Below are 18188 nucleotides of genomic sequence, written 5' to 3'. Positions count from 1 at the left end.
GGAATCAAATGTTGGGCCAACCCCAGCGGCCTAGGTTTCTTACCTTCTGTTTCCTTCCTCTGGAGGGATGGAAAGGGGTGGCCCCAGGCTGGGCCCCAGTGGCATGTCTTCTCCCCAGAGACAGCCACAGTGTGAGTTCACACAGCTGACTGGAGCGGTGTATGAAGGAGGCCTCCCTCCTTGGCAGGGAGTTAGTCTCATGGGTATCTGGGGTACAGGGCTTCACCCCCACCTCTGCTGACCCAGAACAGCCCTACCTTCCCTGCACCTGCCATCTTAGCCCTAAAGCACGAAAGCTATGCTCACCTTCCCTCCTCTGCCTGAGAGAGGGGAGAGCAGCACACAGAGCTTGGGTGGCTGGTCCAGAAATCCAGCCTGGTGGGTCTCTCTGCTTCCACGGTTCCTCCTTGTTCCACGGTTCCCCTCCTCTCTCTGAGGAGCAGTGCCCAGTGACAGCTGGACTGAATGGCAGGCTCTGAACCCCACCTTCGACATCTGTCTTCCTGACCCAGTCTCATCCTGTTCTCCCTGTTCTCGTCCTCAGAGGGAGGTGCACTTCCGGAAATCCTAAGCAGCTGGACTGTCCCACCTCAAGGCACTGGCCAAAGTGACTGGGCCATCGGCAGTGTCATCTAGGCTAAAGGCCACCAGGCACCTTCGTTACTCCTACATCTACTATCTGCTGCCTCTGTGAATATGCACGCACGTGTGTGTATGTGTGTGTACATGCGTGCACGCATGTAGATGTTGTTACTCTCCCAAGGTCTTCAGAAACCGGAAGAGCTGTCAGCTCTTCGCAAAGCCCAGGCTGGAAGGCATCTGGAGTTAATGGTTTGGGCTGTGTGGAGGTTCTGGCAGGGGTAGCCTTAATGGACAGAGGTGGTGAAGCCCAAACAGGGCCCCAGAGAAGGGCCTGGAAGTCCATATTAGGCATTCTTGCTCCTCTGACCGTGACTTGGAGACGAACCCAGACTGTGTGGTCACCAGCAGCCCCGGGGACACCCAGGTGGCAGAGGGCCTGGGCTGGCCCTGGCGGGAAGTGTCCCCCTTTGAAAGAGCTTCCTGCTCTTTATCAGACCTCGTGTTGGTACCCGGATGTTGAGGGCTGGCTGCATGCAGCAGTCCAGGCTCAGAGGCACTGGGGCAGATTTTTATTTTATTTTTATATTCAAGAAATGGAAGTAGATGCATTTTATAAAGATTCTCCAAAACTTCCAGGCGCCTGAAGCACTAGCATCCATCACCCCAAAGACTCCAAGGGACTTCTGGGAGTTGTGCCATTCCGGAGTCCTGCAGAATGTTCCCGACCTCAAGGGACCGGATGAAGGAGCCGCTTTGGGGTACTTGGTAGGGAGCCCTCAGGCGGGCTGGTGAGCAAATCCCTCACAGAGAGCCACATGTGTCGCTGCATCTGAAGGCCACACCAGGGCGTGAAGAAATGGCTGCTGCTTCTCCATGGGCGCCAGAGCCTAAGAGAGTCCGGGTGGACAGGGTTCCCTGTCCAGTGCCCTCCTGGGCCTTTTGCAGTTTCTTTTCCGCTTCTCCGCCTTTCAAATTCTCAATTGTTTCAGAAACCGGGCATTGACCCCAACGCTGCCGTGGAGAGAGAGCGGACACAGTCTCCAGGCCCTCCAAACAGTCATGTTGAAGGATCTGAGGTGCCCTGCTCCCGTGAGCCATCAGTGTGCCTGGTTTCCATGCCAGCCAGAGGCCTGGGCCTTCCCCAGCCTCTCCTCTGGGCTAACTGTTCTTGCTCAGCCCCATTCTCCTCACCTTCCTGGGGCCTGCCTCACGGTGCTATGACTCTCTGAGGCAGGGTCCACGCGGGTCAGCCCAGCCCAGCTCAGGCAGGCAGCAAGACTGGACAGGGGCCGAGGGGGCCGGTTGCGTGTTATCAGGGCTGGGGGTGGGGGAGGGCAATGTTCATGTCTACAGCAGCCCCGACAATGGTCTTCAGCAATAAAAGTTGTGTAACCTGAAAAATTTGTGATTTGTTGTTCTACTGATACCCTGCCCACCCCGGTGTCCAGACAGTCTCTGTGGGGTTCTTAGGTTTGGTTCCTCAGCTGTGGGTTCTGAGTGTTTATTTAGCCCACCAGCCAGCCCCCGACCTGCCATATCAGTGCCTACTCTGTATCAGGTATCACGAGAGGGGCACAAAGACTATGACAGTGTCCTCAGGAACTCATGTTGTGACCCAGTGTGACGGAAGCTATGACGAGTATGGACAGCATGCGTGGAAGCTACCAGTCGCACCTGGAGAGGTCAGGGAGGGCTTCACAAAGGACGGGAGGCTTGAAAGGAATCTTAAAACTTAAGTAAAACTTCACCAAACCAAGCCAAACCAAATCAAACAACCAAACAAACAAAACCAGACAAGGATGGGTGAAGGACAATCCAGTGCTTGTCTTTTCTCCTTTTCCCTTCTTCCTCTTTCTCTTCCTCTGCCTTTGCAAGCTCAGAGAGAGGCCTGGTTGTAAGAAGCTTCCTCAGGCATTTCCAACAGAATTGGATCGGTGGTCCCATCAGTTTCTGAAAGATCTATCCCTTCTTGCTCTGCAGTTACTTTCCTACCTTGAATATATTGACCTCCATCACTGCGACCCCATGGATACACGATCAGCGTCACTGGGCACACCCCTGCTTCTGGCCATGATCACAGACATCTCCAGGCCTGCGTCCGTGGGCCTGGCCTTCAGACACCTCAGATTTGGTTTCTTTACTCTCTCGTGTCAGTGGGAGGGGGAGACGTCCCACCTTCAGTTCTTTTCTGGCTTCATCCCAACAAAAAGGGGTGGGGGAGGGGCAGGTGGCGGGCTTAGCATATTAGCAAGTAGGGAAAACATAGCGACCCCAATAAGAGCCCACAGTTTCCCACAACTTCAGTGGTTCAAGCCAAAGCTTATTTCTCATCCATCTCAACATCCAGCGAGGAGGCTTCCTGCCACATTATTTTTCAGACCCTTCTCTCTGTCTGGCTTGCTAGGGCAGAAGTAACCTATAGGGGTGCAGGTGTGTGTGTGGGAGAGATAAGCTTGAGAAAAAGCAGTATCTTAATAGGAAAAGAAAAACACTCCTTAGACACCGGACATTTACAGAAGCCATAAGAAGCATGGAGTAGGGTGATGGAATTTCCCAAATCCGTCCAGAATTTCCAGAAAGATGTGCGTGTCTCTATTGGTGGAGGCTAGTGGGGGTTGCTGGTGACACCGTCTCGGGTCCCTGGATCCCAGGCATCTCCAGGTACCACTCAGACTCTCTGGCTTTGTCAAGTCCACTGACTGCTGAGTTTACCCCCCGGGGAAGGAGGGGAATGTACGTGAGTGTGTTGGGTGTGGGGCAGAGGCTAAGTCTTTGGAGGCAGAGCCGGTCACAGCCCAGCAGCCCATCCTGCTGCCTCTGGAGTTTGGTTCAGTTCCCAAGGGCTATTGTTTCCCATAATTGCTTAGCCAGTGTCCTGATGCACTTGGGGGGACATTGGGAGATGCATGTGGAGCGCTTTCTGTGATGATAATGATGAGGATAATGATGATAAGAGCTAGCACTTGCTGAATGTGTGCTATATACCAGCTGCTGTGCTAACCACCTGATGTGTCTTATGTCCCGAAAGCACAGAGTAGGCACTATTATCCCTGTTTCATGGATGAAGACACAAAGGCCAAGGCAAGTGAGTTAAGCTTCCCCGAGCCACACGCCTGCTACAGTGGTAGAGCTGGACTTTGAATCGAGGCTGTCCGATTTTAAAATCTGCTCTCCCAAGTCAGGTAGGTCTCTCCTAGCTGTGATGTTACAGGGTCTGCTGCTCGGCAACGGGTATCTTTCCGTTCTCCACTGGGCCTCTGCCGTGGGAGGGCCAGGGCGGGACAGTGCCGCAGAGAAGGCTGGGCACACCCCTCAGAGTGTCACAGGACCGGAGCCTTAGCTCACACAGAACCTGAGACAAAAGCATTATGAATGGGAGGAGGCCTCCTGACTCCTCTTGCACCCACGTCCCAAGTGGATGCCTTCTGGGAGGTCCTCCTCTGCCATAATAAGCTGTCACCCCAGGATACCTCCATGTCTCCTCAGTGCGGGTGGGTGGCTCTGAGAAGCTCGTGCCACTCATTCCGTACATCCTCCGCGCTGGCCCAGGCTTCCTGTTCCATGGAATTCTGCTGCCCAGCCCAGGCAGTGAGCTCACACTGGTCTCACGATGAGTCTTGTCAGAACATGGAGGACCACGCTGTGGAGATATGCAGCCTGTGTCATCTGGGCAGAGATCGTCTCAGATGAGTCCTTAGAGAAGAGGAGGGCACAGCCTGGGCTTTGGTCCGGCACGGCTCAGCTCCGGCCCGCAGGATGTGGGACGTGGACGTAATGGGGTAATTCTTCTGCCAAAGGCCCGAGTCCCAGAATAAGTTCTTCACTTTTCAAACAAGGAGGGAACTGGGAATCTTCTTTGAACTCCTCCTAATGACGCTGATTTAGCGGAAAGAGCCATGAAGTTGGACTGGAGGTAACCAGAGGCACAAATTCCAGCTCCACTTCCTTTGCTCTGTGACCCTGGGCAAGCCAGCCTCTCCCTCCCGTCATGCAGCATAGGTGCATCTCTCCCATGTGCTGTTGCAGGGTGAAACGGGCGGCTGCGTGTCAACATGCAGGACAGTGACAGGCAGATCAAGCCCTCGAAACAAACGTTGAAATTGCCGCAAAAGGGCCAGATACTTTACCTCTTTCTCCACCCCTTCAGCAAACCAGTGAGACGGGACTGGGGAATTTGAATAAATCTTCACAGGGTTCAAGTTTCTTAGGAGATTTGCCATTTCTCTGTATAAACCTGCCTCTTCATTTTATAGCAATGGGGTTGGTCTTATATGAAGGTGACACCACCACCCGAGGCAGCTGGACCTCCTGCTGGGAGTTTCTCTCAGTCAGGGAGGACCACTGGGTTGAGCTCTCTCTGCTCTCTCTTGCCACTGATGGGACCAGGATGGGTAGCTGGCGCTGCCCTGGAAGCACCTGGCCACTCGGCCAATGGAGCTGATGGTTCAGGGCTGTGAGGGGACATACAACCTCATGCCCCATGGGCTCCTCAAGCCACAGCCATCTGGCTCCTGCCCCATCACATCATTGAGCCACCATGTTGCCAAATCCAATGGTAGCTTTTCAGTCCTCATCCTACTGGAACTCCCTGCTGGCTCTGAACTCTTGAGGACTCCCTGCTTGATGACATTGCCATTGCTTCTACGGCATCAACCTCTCCCTTCTGGCCCTCTGGCCGCTCCTCCTGTCTCCCACAAGCTCCTTAAATGGTGTTCCCCAGGAGACCTCCGTCCGATCTCTGGGGTTCCAACGAACACCCCATGCAGTCAGCAGGAATTTGCTCCATGTCATGAAGGTACAAGAAATGTCACCTTTCTTTATAAAATGGATGAAAATCTGACTGAACTTCTCAGCCTGTCTGGAAAGCATTCCTCCTCCTGTTCTTCCCCAGGATGCTACGCCCTGAGGGAGGCCACACCCTGCTCCCAGGCTGGCTGCTCCATTGGTGGCCTTCACGGGACGCCCTCACACGATTTTACAGGTGCAGGCAACAGCTCGCAAATCTGCAGCTCTCTGTACCCCTAGTCTCAAGAAACCCCTGTCTCGCTGGGTCAGACTCTAGCTGCTCCCTTCTCTTCCGCCCCCAAAGCCCTTCTCCTTGGAGACAGTCCAGGCTTGTCTCTGTTGTAAACATTGCACAAAGGCCTAGAAGTTCTCATGAGTCAAAGCTGTTCCTCCTTGATAAGATCATGGCGGAAATTAAGATGAGCATAGATTTCAACGCTCTTGTACAGATTTTCATGTGACTGAAGTTTGCTTTCCTCTAGGATTAATTACTACAGGTGGGATTGTTGGGTCATATGGTGATTGTATGTTTGACTGTATAAGAAACTGCCAGGCTGTTTTCAGAGGATCTGTACCATTCTGCGTTCCCACCCGCAAATTAGAGTTTTACTTGCTCCTCATCTCCCAGTAATTGGTATTGCCCAGAATTTTTTAGGGCAACCATTTTAATAGGTATGTAGTGGTATCTCATTGTGGTTTTAATTTGGATTTCTCTAACAATGAATGATGTTGAGCATCTTTTTATGTTTTGTTTTGCCATCTGGAGATCCTCTTTGGCTAAGTGTTCAGATCTTCTTGTTTCTTTGTTGGGTTGTTTGTTTCTTATCATTGAATTCTGAGAGTTCTTTTCTTTATATATGCTAGATACTAGTCTTCTTATTGTTGAATTCTGAGAGTACTTTATATATTCTAGTTGCTAATCTTTCCTGGATATTTGATTTATAAATATTTTCTCCCCATGTGGCTTGTCTTTTCACCCTCTTAATTATGCCCTTATAGAGACAAAGTGAATTTGCTGAATTCCAACTTATCATTTTTTTTTTTTTTGGATTGTGCTAAGAACACTTGGCCAAATCTAAGCTCATGAAGACTGAAGACTTTTTCTGATGTTTTCTCTTAAGAATTTTGTTGTTTTATGTTTTTTATTTGGACTAGGATCCATTTAGAGTTAATTTTGAGATACTGTTGTGATCTAGATTGAGGTTCATTTGTTCGCTAATGGATGTCCGGTTGTTTTAGCACCATATTATTTTTTTAAGATTTTATTTATTTATTTGTCAGGAATAGAGGGAGAGAGAGCAAGTGAGCACAGGCAGACAGAGAGGCAGGCAGAGGCAGAGGGAGAAACAGGCTCCCTGCAGAGCAAGGAGCCCGATGTGGGACTCGATCCCAGGATGCTGGGATCATGACCCGAGCCAAAGGCAGCCGCCCAACCAACTGAGCCACCCAGGCATCCCTTAGCACCATATTTTGAAGACTGCCCTTTTCCCACCCGCAAATCTGCATTTCCATTTGCCCTTCCATTTTCTCAAAAGGCAATTGAGCATATCTGTGTGGGTATATATATATTTTTAAAGATTTTATTTATCCATTCAACAGAGAGAGATCACAAGTAGACAGAGAGGCAGGCAGAAAGAGAGGAGGAAGCAGGCTCCCTGCTGAGCAGAGAGCCCGATGCGGGACTCGATCCCAGGACCCTGAGATCATGACCTGAGCCAAAGGCAGCGGCTTAATTCACTGAGCCACCCAGGCGCCCTCTGTGTGGGTATATTTCTTTGATCTATGTGCTTATCCTTTCAGCAATGCCACCCTGTCTTAATTACTTTAGCTTTATAGTAGGTCTTAAATTTGGGTAGGGTGAGTCCTCCAATTTTTTTTCAAAATTATTTTAGGTCTTCTGAGTCCTTATTTTTCCATTCAAGTTTTAGAACCAGCTTGCCTCTATCTCCAAAGAATCCTGTTGAAATTTTTATTAGGGTTGTGGTAAATTTATAATCCATTTGGAGAGAATTAGCATGTTAGCTGAGTCTTCTGAACCAGGAACATAGCATTTCGTTTGTTTGTTTGTTTGTTTGTGAGGAAGAGTGAGAAAGCATGAGCAAGGTGGAGGGGCAGAGGGAGAGGGAGAAGTAGGCTCTCTGCTGAGCAGGGAACCTGACATGGGGCTTGATCCCAGGACCCTGGGATCATGACCTGAGCTGAAGGCAGAGGCATACCTGACTGAACCACCCAGGCACCCCATATTATCCATTTACCTAGATTTTCCTTGATTTCTTTCACTTAAGTTTTATAGTCTTCAGCATACAGGTCCTGTACCTATTTCATTACCTTTATAGCTAAGTATTTAATCACATGTTAACATAAATAATAATTTTATTAAAGTAACTGCATTTTTCAAAACAAAAAATAAGAACGGTGGCATTGTTTTTACATTTTTGCAAATCTCTTTAATATCTGGCTGAACAAAAAAGATAGCTGGATTCTCATACTTCCTCAGTATTCAATCTGTTGTGATATGTTGTTTGGGTTGAAATATATGAAGAAAATCTGATCTCACATAGATGTAGAGTTGGAAAGTGAAAGAGTATTTTTTTTTCGAAGATTTTTTTTTTGAAGATTATTTGAGACAGAGTGAGAGAGGGATAAAGGACACAGAGGGAGAGTGAGAGGGAGAAGTCTACTCCTTGTTAAGCAGAGCCCGATGCAGGACTCGAGGTCATGACGTCAGCCAAAGGCAGATGCTTAACCCACTGAGCCACCCAGGCAACCCATGAGAGGATATTTTAATAGCCTTTTCAAGTACTTGTGGATACTTCAATACTGTATGCAAAGTTGACAAGCAGCAGTTGGTAAAGATTAGTTGCAATGTGGAGTCTGAAATCTGTCAATGAACTTTTTGTATTTGGTTGTTTTTAAATCTCTTGGTCTATGTCGCACTCGCAATGGGTTTTTCACCCATGTATAACTTCATAACATTATGAATTGATCATTTGGAAAATATTGGTTCTGAGCTATGAACATCTTCCAGATGTTGACACATTCCATTTTACAACATGAAAACAAATCTATTCATATCATCACTGATGTCATCAGAAAAGTCTTTAAGGATTGGGAAGCTCCTGGTAAAGGATCCAAATCTTCCAAGATCCAAATTTTCAATTGAAATTTTAAATTATATCATTAGGGACAAACGCTGTCAGATGTTTTCTTTGAGGTGACGATCTCATTTTGTTCATTTTTGACGAAATGGTTGCCAACTCTGAAGTCGGAGTAATCGCAGTTGTCAATCTTCTTTCAAGGAAAAATGGTGTTTCATGAAGAGAGTGGCAAGTTCAGCTCGCAGCTGAAACATAAGTGCTTTTTCTCGAAACAGCCCCCAAATTTTGGTATGCAGCGCAAGTGCTCTCATTTTTTTCACCCTGAATATTAAAAAGACATATATTTGGGATTGGGATTTAAACAAGTTAATACCTTGTAATAATTCATAATTTATACTGCTTCAGCAAGGATTTTCCTAAGCAAAACTGCCAAGTGTGTGGTGGTAAAATGACTACAGGCACAATTTGGTGCCCTTGCCTTGATTCATGTGAAGGAGCCAATGGTTTTGCCCACTTTTTTTATGTGCCATTGGTGCAAACATCACCACAATGAAAAAGGCAAATGATATCATAGTATTATTATGAAAATAGTTTTGACCTGCTGATGCCCTGAAAATGTCTCAGGCACCCCCACACTTTGAAGACTGCTATATTAGACCACGCAAAAAGACAAAACCTGGGGATCTGCAGGTGATGACTTTGGATAGTTGCTTCCTGGAAATTGCTTTGGAACCATGTCTTTTACTTACCCTCACTGTCCACTTTCAGGAAAAAGTGAACAATCTCTCATCTAAAGAAGCCAAAGGCTAGTCAGCTTTCTGTGGTGATGTTGGGTCTTGTTGAAGAAGGGAGATGTTAATTTAACTGCAGGCTAATGAAGAGTTCAGTGGGTGAGAGAAAGAGGACCGGGGATTCACATTTCCTTAATTTCCTGGGCTTGATGTGTCCCAGGCAAGGGCTCTAGTTAGATACTCCAGTTGGGGCACCTGGGTGGTGTAGTTGATTAAGTGTCTGTCTTTGGCTCAGGTCATGATCCTGGGGTCCAGGTTCCCTGCTCAGCGTGGAGTCTGTTTCTCCCTCTCCACCTCACCCCTGCCCCCCATCGTGTTCTCAATCTCTGTTTGCTCTTTCTTTCAAGTAAAAAATAAAAGCTTTAAAACAGAGAGAGAGAAACACTCCAATCACTCTGACCTATAGCCTCAACAGTGAAGTCTGGTTGGGGTCTGCCTCATGGTGGGACTGGAGACTAGTATTCCATTAGGTTCTTTTCTGATAAAGCTTCTCACTGGACTAATGGATGCTCCAAATCCAGTTGGATTCAACAAATTGTTGTAAGCACTTACTAGTACTGAGGACTGTATTAAGTGCTGGGACTGGGGTTTGAGCTAGAGCTGGAGGACACATACCTGCCCTTGGCCCTTTCCAGCCCTTTCTGGGTCTATGTTTTAAGGCTTTATTGTTCTTGTGATTTTGTAACTTTGTTCTCACTACAGGAGGATTCTTAAAAATCAAAACAATCCTGGAAACTATACAAATGATATAAAGAGAACTTTTCGTGCCTAGGATCATGCTCTAAACTCTCCACATCATCCACATTTTATCTCTTTTAATCTCTCAGCAACAGTATGAAGTTGGTACTATCGCAAAGAAGAAAGTAAAAATCATCTTCAATCCCACCATGTGGGGCGCCTGGGTGACTCAATCAGTGAAGTGTCTGCCTTCAGCTCAGGTCATAATTTCAGGGTCCTGGCATTGAGCTCCACGCAGGGCTGCCTGCTCAGTGGAGAGCCTGCTTCTCCCTCTGCCTCTGTCCGTGCTCATGCTCTCTCTACTGTGCACACACACTCTCTTTCTCAAATAAATAAATAAAATCTTAAATAAGTCCCACCATCCGGATGTAAATATCCTTAGCATTTTGATAACATCGTTCTACAACTCTATGCAATCATAGAGAGGGCTACAGTTTTATGTAAATGGGATCATATTTTACAGATTATTTTGTATCTTGATTTTATTTTCTCGATAATATGAGATAAGCACCATCCCCAAAGGGATAGATATTATCATCTTTAACAATTGTAGGCTATTCCATTGGCTAGATATACCAGTTTTCTTAATCTTTCAGTGGACATCTAAGTAGGTATAGTTAGTTTCCAGAGTTTGCTTTATAAACACTGTTGCCATGAGTACATTTCAGTAAGTAGGATTGTTTACATTTCTATTCCAAATGCTGAATTGTTTTTCAGAAGAGTTGAATTAACTTCTATACCTCAAACAGCGTCCAAACAGCTTCTGCTGTGTTTTTCTGCAAAGAATGCTGAGGGTAGACATGAAAGAATACATGTGAATGTCTTCTTGTGTGAATACCTGTGTGTACATGTGAGCTGTGCCCACATGTGAGGGTTCATTTATTCATTCAACAAACGCTTCTGAGCATCTACCCTGAAGCAGATGCTTAGGTAGGGGTGAAACTGTGCGAAACTCAGCATGATCCTGTCTCTCATGGGGTCAAACATACTTTTTTTTTTTTTTTAAAGAAATAGAGAGAGGGAGGGAGTGCATGCATGCACATATGGGGTGGGGAGGGGCAGAGGGAGAGAATCTTAGGCAGGCTCCTTGGCCAGTGCGGAGCCTGATGCAGGGCTCTGCGCATGACACTGGGATCATGACCTGGGCCAAAATCAAGAGTTGGACACTTAACTGACTAAGCCATCCAGGCACCCCTCAGATGTACATTTAAAAAAAAAAAACCTACCATATCCACGTAAAGAAAATTTATATGACAATATGGCCACTTAAATTGGGCTCTCCCTTGGTCTAATGATGATGGCCAGCGTAGCAGAGGAAATCAGAGGAGGTTTCCCTGATAAAGGACAGTCAGAGCTATAGTCTGAAAGCTAAGGAGGCATAGCCCAGACAAAGATTAACAGGACACGTGTTCCAGGGGACAGAAAGCTTCCCGTTTATTTTTCCACCTGGACTAGGGACCATCCTGCCAGGAGAGTCTCCTGCCATCCCCCACATTCTGGCCTTTCCACCTCAATTCACTCTTCTCCCACCTGTTTTCCTTCCTGAGGCAGGAGGAGCACAGCTTGAAGAACATAAAGAAGACAGGAGAGGTTGGAGCCCAGAGAGCGAGGCCAGAGACTGGGGCCCAAGGATGCTGAAGAGGAGGCAGGTTGTGTGTGTCTGAAAGTGTCCGTGCCTTTGAGCACATGGGTGAGTCTCTCGAGAGCTGCCGGTGGGTGAAGGAGGGGGCTGGTTCTCCAAGTGTGGTTCCCCTGACCAGAAGCATCAGCCTCTCCTGGGGGTGGGGCCCAGCATTTGTGAGTTAACCCCTTGTGGTTGTGATTTGCACGTTGGTTTGAGAAGCACCCCCCGAGGAAGTGTGTGTCTGAACGCACCTGCGTGAGAGAGGCTTTGGGAAATTTGTTTTGCAGATGGAGGTTTGCATGGAGACCTCCTTGGGGCAAAAAACTTACCCATCTCCTTGACTTTGTCTTCTCGAAGCACTTCCCAGTCTAGAGGCACTTAGCAGATATTAAATTACGATGGTAACGACAATCAGCAGCTATGTTTCTAGCTGAGCTTCTATTTCTTACCCATCCCTGGGCAGAGCTACCACAAGGCATCCTTCTTTTATCACAGAAAGAAATCTAATCTCAATGGTGCAGAAAGCAGGAAATTCACCATGGGAGAGCAAGAGAAATGGCTTATTCAGGGGGGAAAATACCCCCCTGCACGTCCCCTAAGCAGATGGCCAGGGCAAAGGAACAGTTTCCCACCTAGCCCTGGCTAATGGCTCTGGTGTGCAGAGAGATAGGGAGGGTAGGGTAGGTGCCAGGGCCTCGGCTCCAACCGGGCATGGCTTGCCGGTGGCTGGTGGCTGTAAGAGGGTGTCCTTGTATCACAGGGTTGTGCACAGAGGGAGCTCCAGAGAGCAGAATCTCCTCCTGGGAAGAAGGGGCCAGACAGCCACGCACTAAGGTTACATCTTCACCAAACAAAACCCCAAACGAGTACCCAGTTTGCACCCAGATTCATGTCCTGGCTCTGCTGCTTATCAACACGGCAATTCTGGGGGAGTTGCTGTCATTCTTTCAGCCTCAGTCTCCCCATCTCGGAAATGGGGCCGATCGATCCTAGGATCTGCCTTGCGGGGCTGCTGTTCAGATTGAGTGAGGTGATGCATGTGAACTCATTGGCATGGAGCCAGGCACACGGGAAATGCTCACTTCAGGTTGGCGGTGGCATTTGTGTTTCTGCCTTGACATGCAGTTCACTGGTTCTGCCAGTGAGCCAGCTCAGTGAGTTCAGCTGGGTTGTTCAGGGTCCCCCAGACACGCAGCAGGGCTGGTGGCCCTTGCATTCCTCCTGGAGCACCCAGGGTCCTGATGATCTGCAAAGGTGTCGTGGTCAGAAGCAGGGGCCGTGTCACGTTGCGACCTGCCCTGTTGTGAGCCTGTCATGTGGTACGTCCATACTGGGTGTTGGTTAAAGATGAGCTTCTAATCAGACACATGAAAAAATGCTCATCATCATTAGCCCTCAGGGAGATTCAAATTAAAACCACATTGAGATATCACCTTACACCAGTTAGAATGGCCAAAATTAACAAAACAGGAAACAACATGTGTTGGAGAGGATGTGGAGAAAGGGGAACCCTCTTACACTGTTGGTGGGAATGCAAGTTGGTGCAGCCTCTTTGGAGAACAGTGTGAAGATTCCTCAAGAAATTAAAAATAGAGCTTCCCTACGACCCTGCAATTGCACTCCTGGGTATTTACCCCAAAGATACAGATGTCGTGAAAAGAAGGGCCATCTGTACCCCAATGTTTATAGCAGCAATGGCCACAGTCGCCAAACTATGGAAAGAACCAAGATGCCCTTCAACGGATGAATGGATAAGGAAGATGTGGTCCATATACACTATGGAGTATTATGCCTCCATCAGAAAGGACGAATATCCAACTTTTGTAGCAACATGGACGGGACTGGAAGAGATTATGCTGAGTGAAATCAGTCAAGCAGAGAGAGTCAATTATCATATGGTTTCACTCATTTGTGGAGCATAACCAATAGCATGGAGGACAAGGGGCGTTAGAGAGGAGTAGGGAATTTGGGTAAATTGGAAGGGGAGGTGAACCATGAGAGACTATGGACTCTGAAAAACAGTCTGAGGGGTTTGAAGTGGCGGGGGGGTGGGAGGTTGGGGTACCAGGTGGTGGGTATTATAGAGGGCACAGCTTGCATGGAGCACTGGGTGTGGTGAAAAAATAATGAATACTGTTTTTCTGAAAATAAATAAATTGGGGGAAAAAAAAGGAAAACAAACAAACAAACAAACAAAAAGATGAGCTTCTATCTTGGGGCTGGTCAAAGTGGGTTTACTTAGGGAAGTCAAGAAAGGAATATTGGCTGAGTGATTGCCATGGCTAGCATGTGGCAGCACGCGCTTTCCGAGTCTTAGCTTGATCAGTCCCCACAAAGACCCTACGGGATCGAGAGTAGCATTAATACCATCTTCCCAGAGAGGAAACAGATACTCAGAGAAGTCAGGTGACTAGTTCAAGTCCAGCAGTCCTGGATTTTAATTCCCGACTACATTCTACCAGCCTCTTACCCCTTTTCCAAAAGAAACTGCTCTTCAGTGAGGAAACTGCAGAAAATGTTATTGATTTGTCCATTGAGTGAGAGTTATTTGTCAAAGAAATAAATTTAACCAACATTGCTCATTTTGCCCACTCTGACCACAAAGTTAGCTTTTCCGTCTGCTTGGACTTGACCTCTTCTACTACAGGAAAAATCCCTTCTCTTTTGTTCAATCCTCAGTGCAGGACAGCTGGGAACACTTAAGTTCTGTTCTCTGCTCGTGGCAGCTCCTAGGAAAGAATGGGAAGCTAAAAATAAACTCATTGGGTGGTATCTCAGGGGCTTCTTCTAATAACAAAGGGGGGCTAGACTTTGAGGGGAGAGAGGGGAAGAGAGAAGAATCCTGACACCAAGTTCAGAAGCCTTGGTCTTGCAGATAGAACTTTTGGGGCCCGTTGTCTCCCAGGCCCTGGTCAGCCTTTTTTTTTTTCCCCAAAGATTTATTTATTTGACAGACAGAGATCACAAGTAGGCAGAGAGGCAGGCAGAGAGAGAGGGGGAGGCAGGCTCCCTGCCAAGCAGAGAACCTGATGGGGGGCTCTATCCCAGGACCCTGGGATCATGACCTGAGCTGAAGACAAAGGCCTTAACCCACTCAACCACCCAGCCACCCCCCCACCCCCAGCCTTCTTAACAGCCCAGTGGGATGGGTGGGGACTCAGGAAGTCTGTGTGATTAGGCCTTCCCCTTTGGACAGCTGCCAGTCCTGTCTCCCTTCCATGGGTGGAGGAACCAGATAAGAAACAGACACTAGATGGAATCTTATAAATCCCTGTTCCTTCCCAGCAGGCCTTTCTGAACCTGCTAAGTAGATGAGACTGTACATCCACAGGTCTCATTCCAACCTCTGTGCCTGGGTTCTCTATCTGCCTGCCACAAACCTCCATCCTCTTCCTTCAAAGGTCAACTGTTTCAGGAAGGCAGCCCAGATTAGTTCCACCTCTAATTCTGACCTTTCTCTTACTTTGGATACTCTTGGTATGTTCACATTCATTGGGATATTAATAATTGGTACTCACATGTACATGGCTTATTTGAAGGTATTTAGTATTTTAAGGTATTTATCATGCATTTAAGAAAGCGTCTGTTTTTTTTTCCAATTTATTTATTTTCAGAAAAACAGTATTCATTATTTTTTCACCACACCCAGTGCTCCATGCAAGCTGTGCCCTCTATAATACCCACCACCTGGTACCCCAACCTCCCACCCCCCCGCCACTTCAAACCCCTCAGATTGTTTTTCAGAGTCCATAGTCTCTCATGGTTCATCTCCCCTTCCAATTTACCCAAAAGCACATACCCTCCCCAATGTCCATAACCCTACCCCCCTTCTCCCAACCCCCCTCCCCCAAGCAACCCACAGTTTGTTTCGTGAGATTAAGAGTCACTTATGGTTTGTCTCCCTCCCTATCCCATCTTGTTTCATGGATTCTTCTCCTACCCACTTAAGCCCCCATGTTGCATCACCACTCCCTCATATCAGGGAGATCATATGATAGTTGTCTTTCTCCACTTGACTTATTTCGCTAAGCATGATACGCTCTAGTTCCATCCATGTTGTCGCAAATGGCAAGATTTCGTTTCTTTTGATGGCTGCATAGTATTCCATTGTGTATATATACCACATCTTCTTGATCCATTCATCTGTTGATGGACATCTAGGTTCTTTCCATAGTTTGGCTATTGTGGACATTGCTGCTATAAACATTCGGGTGCACGTGCCCCTTTGGATCACTACGTTTGTATCTTTAGGGTAAATTCCCAGTAGTGCAATTGCTGGGTCATAGGGCAGTTCTATTTTGAACATTTTGAGGAACCTCCATGCTGTTTTCCAGAGTGGTTGCACCAGCTTGCATTCCCACCAACAGTGTAGGAGGGTTCCCCTTTCTCCGCATCCTCACCAGCATCTGTCATTTCCTGACTTGTTGATTTTAGCCATTCTGACTGGTGTGAGGTGATATCTCATTGTGGTTTTGATTTGTATTTCCCTGATGCCGAGTGATATGGAGCACTTTTTCATGTGTCTGTTGGCCATCTGGATGTCTTCTTTGCAGAAACGTCTGTTCATGTCCTCTGCCCATTTCTTGATTGGATTATTTGTTCTTTGGGTGTTGAGTTTGTTAAGTTCTTTATAGATTTTGGACACTAGTCCTTTATCTGATATGTCGTTTGCAAATATCTTCTCCCATTCTGTCAGTTGTCTTTTGGTTTTGTTAACTGTTTCCTTTGCTGTGCAAAAGCTTTTGATTTTGATGAAATCCCAAAAGTTCATTTTTGCCCTTGCTTCCCTTGCCTTTGGCGATGTTCCTAGGAAGATGTTGCTGCGGCTGAGGTCGAAGAGGTTGCTGCCTGTGTTCTCCTCAAGGATTTTGATGGATTCCTTTCTCACATTGAGGTCCTTCATCCATTTTGAATCTATTTTTGTGTGTGGTGTAAGGAAATGGTCCAATTTCATTTTTCTGCACGTGGCTGTCCAATTTTCCCAACACCATTTATTGAAGAGGCTGTCTTTTTTCCATTGGATTCTTTCCTGCTTTGTCGAAGATTAGTTGACCATAGAGTTGAGGGTCTATTTCTGGGATCTCTATTCTGTTCCATTGGTCTATGTGTCTGTTTTTGTGCCAGTACCATGCTGTCTTGATGATGACAGCTTTGTAATAAAGCTTGAAGTCCGGAATTGTGATGCCACCAACTTTGGCTTTGTTTTTCAATATCCCTTTGGCTATTCGAGGTCTTTTCTGGTTCCATATAAATTTTAAAATTATTTGTTCCATTTCTTTGAAAAAGATGGATGGTACTTTGATAGGAATTGCATTAAATGTGTAGATTGCTTTAGGTAGCATAGACATTTTCACAATATTTATTCTTCCAATCCAGGAGCATGGAACATTTTTCCATTTCTTTGTGTCTTCCTCAATTTCTTTCATGAGTACTTTATAGTTTTCTGAGTATAGATTCTTAGCCTCTTTGGTTAGGTTTATTCCTAGGTATCTTATGGTTTGGGGTGCAATTGTAAATGGGATTGACTCCTTAATTTCTCTTTCTTCTGTCTTGTTGTTGGTGTAGAGAAATGCAACTGATTTCTGTGCATTGATCTTATATCTTGACACTTTACTGAATTCCTGTATAAGTTCTAGCAGTTTTGGAGTGGAGTCTTTTGGGTTTTCCACATAGAGTATCATATCATCTGTGAAGAGTGATAATTTGACTTCTTCTTTGCCGATTTGGATGCCTTTAATTTCCTTTTGTTGTCTGATTGCTGAGGCTAGGACTTCTAGTACTATGTTGAATAGCAGTGGTGATAATGGACATCCCTGCCGTGTTCCTGACCTTAGTGGAAAAGCTTTCAGTTTTTCTCCATTGAGAATGATATTTGCAGTGGGTTTTTCATAGATGGCTTTGATGATATTGAGGTATGTGCCCTCTATCCCTACACTTTGAAGGGTTTTGATCAGGAAGGGATGCTGTACTTTGTCAAATGCTTTTTCAGCATCGATTGAGAGTATCATATGGTTCTTGTTCTTTCTTTTATTGATGTGTTGTATCACATTGACTGATTTGCGGATGTTGAACCAACCTTGCAGCCCTGGAATAAATCCCACTTGGTCGTGGTGAATAATCCTTTTAATGTACTGCTGAATCCTATTGGCTAGTATTTTGGTGAGAATTTTTGCATCTGTGTTCATCAAGGATATTGGTCTATAGCTCTCTTTTTTGATGGGATCCTTGTCTGGTTTTGGGATCAAGGTGATGCTGGCCTCATAAAATGAGTTTGGGAGTTTTCCTTCCATTTCTATTTTTTGGAACAGTTTCAGGAGAATAGGAATTAGTTCTTCTTTAAATGTTTGGTAGAATTCCCCCGGGAAGCCATCTGGCCCTGGGCTTTTGTTTGTTTGGAGATTTTTAATGACTGTTTCAATCTCCTTACTGGTTATGGGTCTGTTCAGGCTTTCTATTTCTTCCTGGTTCAATTTTGGTAGTTTATATGTTTCTAGGAATGCATCCATTTCTTCCAGATTGTCAAATTTGTTGGCGTAGAGTTGCTCATAGTATGTTCTTATAATAGTTTGT

At 46.4% G+C, this 18188-nt stretch overlaps 1 protein-coding gene across 2 annotated transcripts in view; it reads left to right on the top strand.

Moving 5' to 3' along the window:
• TMPRSS13 (transmembrane serine protease 13) overlaps positions 1–1983 on the top strand; it is a 28727-nt gene extending 26744 nt beyond the window's left edge. For both annotated transcript variants that reach the window (XM_044257926.1, XM_044257927.1), the window contains one exon: positions 545–1983. In XM_044257926.1, coding sequence (XP_044113861.1) covers positions 545–571 — 27 coding nt within the window. In that variant the 3' untranslated portion in view covers positions 572–1983. The remainder of the gene's footprint in view (positions 1–544) is intronic.
• The last annotated feature ends 16205 nt before the right edge of the window (positions 1984–18188 follow it).

This window comes from Neovison vison, chromosome 7, assembly GCF_020171115.1.
Source record: "Neovison vison isolate M4711 chromosome 7, ASM_NN_V1, whole genome shotgun sequence".
Classification (NCBI taxonomy): Eukaryota; Metazoa; Chordata; class Mammalia; order Carnivora; family Mustelidae; genus Neogale; species Neogale vison.
The sequence above is the reverse complement of the archived record's forward strand: the minus strand, read 5'-3'. Positions and strand labels throughout refer to the sequence as shown.